A 7,416-nucleotide genomic window follows, 5' to 3' on the forward strand; every position below is an offset into this window, starting at 1 on the left:
ATATCAGGTCAATCCATAGTCACTATTGCAATTGTTTCTGGATTACATTATGTAGAAACTTGAGATATAATAAACTAATAAAATTTTAATAAGGAACTGATACATGTGATACATATACATGTAACTATATTCTTAACAAGCCACATAAATAAATAAATAAAAAATAATTATATGACTTATCTCACGATAATACTAAACTTGGTACGCTTGTTTTGATCTAACTATTATTTACATGATTTTGGACAACTCAATGAAAATGTAATTCATTGAACTAGACGATTGATGCCCACAACCCAAATTGATAGCTTTAAACTCTGAATTCAAATATTAGAAATTTTATATTAGCTTAAATAACTTTAAAATCTTAAATACTAAAAAATTGATAATCCTTAAAGAACCTTAAGGTGGATGATTTTTTTTTTTTAAATTTTGTAATTCAATTCTAATTTCATCACAGAAAATTATTATTAATCAACGTCGCTAAGCTCTGCTCAACAATGGGGTCCATGTTCGTGGGACATACAATAGTTCAGTGCTCTGACCTCTTTTTCCTATAATGGCGCACCGAATAAAACTATAAGTAGCAAAATAATTCTGAGAAATGCACAGATTCTAACTGTAACAGAGAAGAGTGAGCAAATCCATTGATCGGACGGGCATGAAACGGGAAAGAATAGAATATCAACACAGAAAACAAATTCAGAAACAGTGGCACAAACAAATTCAGCCACAATAACAAGCAAATTTACAACCTTTGCACGCTTCAAATTACGAACTCATCTGCGCAGCCAGATTTCAAAATCCCATAAAGAAATAGGCAGGCAGGGCTGGAAATCTCACCAAGCCAACAACAATAAAAGGAAATCGTAAAATTTATATGTATCATTATCATGATCACAAGTTGCAGAAAAAAACTGTCCAATCTTCCAAAGCTTAAGTTCAAGAAATGCAATTTAAACACACGTCTGCTGATAAAATCGAAGGTCTAAATTATTAATTCTCAGTCTCGTAGCGCCAAGTCTCTCCACACCAGTGCAGAGAAGATCTGCTGAAGCCTCCAATGCTCGGGGAGCAGATTAGACGGCATATTCTTGATGTTCCTAAGAATCGACCAGATTGCAGTAAAGCTGATCAGAAGAAATGAAACTAAAAACCTCAAATAAATTTTAAATTTCACTGCTCAAAGCCAAAATATCAAAAAAAATTCCATTTTGAGCCATGAAATCGATTTTGACATACCTGCGGGAGAAGAGCTGGTAACTAGAGCTGAGAATTTGACGAGGCAGCCGACGGCTTTACATCGTCGTGCTCGTCGATGCCCTGAATTCGCGCCGGAATCCGAAAGCCCGAGAAATTGCCGCCGGAAGTGGTCGCCATGTTGAGCAGGAGTTGGTCGGCGGCGGAAGCGGCGGCAAGGTCGCGAGCTGACGGCAATGGCCGAACGCGAACGGGACTTGAACTGGACTGAAGGGTTCCCCTAACTGTGTATGAGTTTTGCGGCTGGCAATGCCCTCGAATATTAAGCCCCGAATAGGCACCAAAATGATCTGCTGCTGCATTGCTTAAGCTCATGCTGCTGTTGTTCCATGGAGGTCTTAATATTCTGTTGGGCTGCTGCGCGCCAAACTCATGGTTATGCTGCTCGGACATTGCAATGAATGGGACCTGGAATGCCGGGGCAGCCGAGCAAGAAAACAGGCTCTGGTTGTTTCTGGCCATGTTTGAATTATCTGCCTCGCTGAAGACTACTGCGGAGGAATCGAAGTGAGAAGTTTCTGGGGGATTAAAATTCTGTACCGCCTGGGTAGTTTGTGCAAGCAAGGACTGGTAAAATGACTGGTGAGGCAGAGAAGAGGGCTCTAGATTAAGGCTTCTTGAGATTGAATCTGGAGAGATATTATCCATTTGAAGAGGAGGGTGGAAGATTTGGGTGTTCTGCCCGGTCGTGAAGCCTTTAGAGGCAGCGTTCTGTAACTGCACAGCCTGTATCATGGAGTTTGAAAACAGGTTCAGATCAGCGTATACAGGCTGGGGAAGAGATTTGGAATCTCGTTCCTGAGTGCGCTCTTTGGCTCGTTCCCTGGCCCGTTCTCTGGCTACTGCTCGGGAATGCTCGGCTTTGAAGGTCGCTGTTGCACTTGATTGGGCTTCATTTGGGCTTCCATCTGCTGGCTCTTTGTCTTTGCTTTGGGTGGGTTTGGGCTGGGAGGTCGGAATACGGGTTTGGGGAAGCTTTGCGAGCTCATCAATGGAGGATTTTGCTTTCTCAATCAGCCAGGCTACTGCTTTGCTGGGACGGTCATAGCCCAATCGGTCTTGGAGATCATAGAATTGAATGGCAGTGGATGCAGAGAGCCTGACGCGTCGATCTCTTGGGCCTTTGGCTGTGTAGACTTTGCTGTGTCGATCTTTACGGCCTGTGGACCGAACTATGTGACCGCCCTCTACTTCCACTATTTCGCCCATTGGCGGCGGTACCCTGGGATTATTGGCTCCCGCCTGCCTTCCACGGGTCGGTTTGTGAGAATCCTTCTCAGCCATTCTCCGTGCCAATTCCGAAGCATTTTTCACAGAATCTAAGGCACCCGTCCTCCTGTGACTGGATAAAGACGAAGATTCGCTCCTCTGTACTACCAAAGTCCCGAAATCATCATACGGCATTAACTGTGCTTGATCGTGCGATATTGCTACTGCTGTTGCTGTTCCAGGCCATGTATAGCGCCCTGGATCTTCATTCCCTCCACCTACAAATTGCCTTTTTCGTTGCTGTAGCTTTTTCTCCTCTCCGTTCTTCTCCGACGAATATGGTGATGAATCTATGCTAAATATCTGCCCAAACCCGCGCCTTTCCTCCAGCGCCCTCTTCTTGGGATTCAGATATCTTGCCGGATCCAGAGCCTCCAGATCGTTTTCTTCTGCTACTGCTGCTTCGTTTACCCCGTGTTCCCCTCTGAGAATGGCTACCTCGCTTCAACGAAATTTTAGGAACAGTTCGGATCGGAGGCACTTGTGTCCTCCAAAAGGACCGTGCCATCCGCTTCGCCCAATTCCATCACAGATACTCTAATCAGATGTCAAAACAATCAACCCCAGACACAGATATCCCCATGAAACTCAATACACAGAGCAACCCACTTCTCTTTCTCGCCTCCAGTCTCATCTAGATCTCCGACTCCTCACAAAAGCCTTTGCTTATATAGTTTCTGTACCAAGACGAAAAAGGGTTAGGTCACCAGTATTTTGTGCAGCACTCCAACCCCATGCTCAATTCAACCCGTCATCTTAGGCACATGAATTGAAGAGAGCTCTTAGATTTTGTCACAGGATTTCGTGGGATACTAGATAAAACAACTGAAACGTGCCATAGATTCTAGCAACACGGCTCACGCATTTCACAAGCATAACCTCATACAAACATACACAGAAATTTCATCGAACCATAGTTTATTCTAGACATGAAAATAAGAAATCCCACTTACCTGTAATGAACAATCCGCGCTTGAGGATTGCCCACGAAAGGGCTTGAGCCCAATCCTGCAAGAGAGAACAAAATAAAAGATTAGACTTCCATAAATCAGAACGAAGAAACCATCACGTAAAACATACTATCTATACCTAATTTCTCCGCCCTTGATGAATCTTCATCGCAAAAAGAAGAAAAGCATTACAGACTCTATGAAATGGAGAGCATCAGATTTTAAAGCAAACCTGCGTGAATTCTAAAACAACGAAGAGGTCTGTCTATAGTCCGAAGGATCTTATTGAAACCCTCGCGTTTGACCGGCTTCTCGTGAATGAATGCCCGGTCGGACACAAGAAAAGATCTTTACTTGAAAACAGTAAATGGGCTTTTGTTCCCTGCGCTGTTTTTTGTTCAGTCTCCTTCTTCATTCATTATTCCCATTACTGGCGACAGTTATAAATGGCCGGTGAGAGAAGGGCAGGAATGTGATGTTAGTTGCTGATTTTATGTTTGGTTAACAGACATTCTGTGCTTATAACCTAATAAAGTAAAGGCCTACAAGTAAAGAGTAATGAGGAAGTGATGACCCAAATAAGAAGGCTGATGATTCTGGAGATTGGCTAAGTAAAGATTTCCTTTTCAACTTTTTTGGGTTAGAGTGCAGTAGCGAGAGAAACAAGTTACAAAATTCGGGCATGAAAAAGTAAAAGTAAGGAAGGAAGGAAGGTGTGAAAGAGACAGCATGCCAGGCGTATGGAACCAAAAGGGACATGACATGAAACTGGCGCTGCCCAACGGAACGGTACAGGCCACCCTCAAGCTAATCAATCACTTAACTCTGGTTACTTGTTATCATCATCTCTGTGAAATGTTGCTTTCCAGTCTGCTCTTGTATCCCAGTTCTTGGCCCTGCAGCTAATATACCATAATTAATATCTGTACGTCGCCTTTAACCTCTGTTACTTGACGGTTTTCGCAGGCAAAGAGCTTTTCACCAGTTTTCATCAAAAGGAAACAAGTTTTTATTAATTAAGGCTTTTAATAACGTAGATCAGAGCTCAAAATAGAACGGAAATACTCCGGGTCGTTGTCAATGTTAATATTAATATGACTGAACATGGAACGATGCAAACATTTTACAGAGTATTGTAAACAAATAACGATGTAAGAGGAAAGATCCCCAAATTGGTTTATTTCTTGTATAAATTTAGAGACTATACTAGTTTGGATTAATCCATACCTAATCCTTGCCCCCCACTTTATTTTGAAAGTGGACTTTAATGGTTGGTTATACTATCATCATGATTACCGTTATTCCACTCATATCTTTAGAAGGTACTTCAATGTTTCTAAGGTTGATGTAATAGGAAATTTGTATGTCATCATAATTTATAAGTTAAGGTGTCGTTATATACTAATAATACTGTTAAGTTTTGTGTATGATTTGATTTTATTATTATTTTTAGATACATCTACTTTCAAACATTCATATTGTCAAGATTTTATTTTCTTTGTTTAGGGTCAATATTATGTCACTTCGATTGAACCCAAATTCTAAAATTGAATTAAATTTCAATTTTTTTATCTCTTTTCACTGGTTATTATGAATAGACTTGACACACATTTGTGCGACTCATAGCAATGCTTCAGAACTTAAAGACATTCAAAACATAGAGAAAAATAATAGGGTCGAACATGGAACAATCATTTTAGGAGCGTTTAGATTTGGAGCCTAAAATAACGCATCCAAAGTTATTGTCTCTTTTCACTAGTTGCTATGATTAGACTTGGCACACATTTGTGCGATTCATAGCTATGCTTTAGAACTTAAAGACATTCATTGTGCACCTAAAAAACTTTATAAAAAATAACATAAGGTTGAATAAGGAGCAATTAGATTTGGAGTCTAAAATAAGACATCTAAATTAGAACTACATATGTCACATATGTGTTTGTATATTTCGCCTTTTTATTTTTGTTCAAATCATAAAGCTAGTTATTGCAAGGGTTTAACCTAAAGGAGCTTAACTATAGCAATAAAAAATATTCTCCTAAGGTGTTTCTAGACACCACAATCCTTACTATCTTATCAAACATCACAAATTAAGGCAAATAAGTTTTGAAAGCCTACTTTACACCAATTTTGATCTACATGTATCTCAAATCAAATGTGCATAAAAAAAAATCAAATATGTGGCACTTCATATTATACATGTAGTGCTCAAAATTAAACCATCAAATTAAGAGGGTAATCTAGTTTAGATTTCATTGTTCATCTTCTTTGACACAAAAATAAACTACAATATTAAGTTACAACTTAATTTATGGTTAAAAATGAGGATTTATTTACCATAAATCAAAAGTGTTTTTTTTTTTCCATTTATTTCATACTTCCCTTGAAATTTTATTAAATTATCTAACTTATCTCTAAATAAGGTTAATTGATTTGTCATATTTATAAAACCTATTTAAATAAATGAATTCTTTTTTTTCTTCACAATTAAATAATTCAAGTATTAATTATCGTAATGTTACTGCAAGGTTTAATAAAATACAACCTATAAATATATTTAGACTTACTAAATGAATCGAAATTTAAATATAACAAAATGTTAGATAACGAGTTGTGATAGATTATACATGTGTAATGGGTAAGTGCATAAAGATGGAGGACAAAAAAATGGTCAAAAGTAATTTTTAGTCAATAGTCCATATACCACAAGTGTGCTATAATATGCTCACATTATTGCACACTAATGCTATGGCTTGATAGTGGTTCAGTCACTACCACACCATAACTCAAGTGTGCTATAACATGAATGCATTATAAAATGATTGTGTTATGAGAAATAGTAAACTATTTTTTATATTTTTCAAAACACACTTGCATTATAAAGAATAAAATTTATTACAATTTATATGATATTTATCTTATTATTTTGATTCCAAATATCATTACAAGATCTATTGCAATTTATTTAGTGTAATTCATCATCATTGTTAATTCACAAAACCTTAATGCATTTACTTGTCTATGTTTTAACAACTTATTTAAGCTACTTATAACATCAAATACTTTAAATTTGATTCTAATAAATATACCCATGTCCTCCTACAATTATTATCGATGAAACATACAATATAAAAATACATAAAGTTAGAAAGAACATGAAGTTTATGAGGATTTGAGTAAAGATGGACATAGTTTTGTTTACCATATATACAATCTTCATAGACACCAAATAGCATGTATCATTTTTAATTAACTTAATTTCATGGACAAAAAAATGCTTGTTCCAATATTTTCTATGGACTAAGGTGGGACTTAATAAAATAATTTATTTAATATTTACTTCTTGGGTTCATGGCAATTTATGCTTTGAAAGAATATTAATGGGAGCCAAATTAAATATTGAACATATTTTATTATTTGATAAAAATCTAAATGAGACATGGAGTTTCTTATGAAGAGGATCGCAACCTCCAAGTTTAGGTGGTTATATGACAACTTGCATATGAGGCATTATTGTCTAATTTTGGTCAAGAAATTTGGTACTAGTCAAAATGGTGAGCTTCTTTGGAGGGAAAATGATGAAAATAATATTATTTTATATGTATTTCTAAGAGAGGGGCATTTGGATTTGTTTCTCTTTGTATTTATAGGAAAATTCACATTTCAATATTTTTTTCTATTTCTTCTACATAGTTTTTTATAATTTGAACTCAATATTCTAAAATATTATTTATTCTATGGATGAAAAATCATAAAGGATTGTGGCTTATGGATGAAACCTATGATTTAAGAGAGTCAAAAGATGAAAAACTCTAGTTTATGATGGAATTCTCATTTGAGTACAATTGAATTTCACATGTTATTGTACATCAACTACTTTTAGTGTGGCATGCTTGTGTGTAGGTGTGGGTTTGCAGTTTAGTTTCAAACTTATTGTAAG

At 36.9% G+C, this 7,416-nt stretch overlaps 1 protein-coding gene across 3 annotated transcripts; it reads right to left on the reverse strand.

Annotated features, from left to right (window-relative positions):
• Positions 1 to 644: 644 nt before the first annotated feature.
• On the reverse strand, positions 645 to 4,118 carry LOC131074594 (transcription factor TCP3). 3 transcript variants are annotated; one of them, XM_058011231.2, is made up of 4 exons: positions 3,709 to 4,118; positions 3,480 to 3,534; positions 1,240 to 3,203; positions 645 to 1,127 (listed from the first exon to the last, which is right to left on the reverse strand). In XM_058011231.2, exon 3 carries the CDS (start codon positions 2,659 to 2,661, stop codon positions 1,261 to 1,263), a length of 1,401 nt encoding a protein of 466 aa, XP_057867214.1. In that variant the 5' UTR covers positions 2,662 to 3,203; positions 3,480 to 3,534; positions 3,709 to 4,118; the 3' UTR covers positions 645 to 1,127; positions 1,240 to 1,260. The 3 variants fall into 3 exon arrangements, with proteins under 3 accessions (XP_057867214.1, XP_057867212.1, XP_057867213.1); XM_058011229.2 differs by having other exon boundaries at positions 645 to 1,100; positions 3,709 to 4,117; XM_058011230.2 differs by having other exon boundaries at positions 645 to 1,100; positions 3,616 to 4,117.
• Between the last annotated feature and the right edge of the window lie 3,298 nt (positions 4,119 to 7,416).

Source organism: Cryptomeria japonica, chromosome 7 (genome assembly GCF_030272615.1).
Source record: "Cryptomeria japonica chromosome 7, Sugi_1.0, whole genome shotgun sequence".
In the NCBI taxonomy this organism is placed as follows: Eukaryota; Viridiplantae; Streptophyta; class Pinopsida; order Cupressales; family Cupressaceae; genus Cryptomeria; species Cryptomeria japonica.

Coding starts and splice junctions, on each gene's coding strand:
- LOC131074594 (XM_058011231.2), bottom strand. CDS start 2,661: ATGCCGTATGATGATTTCGGGACTTTGGTAGTACAGAGGAGCGAATCT.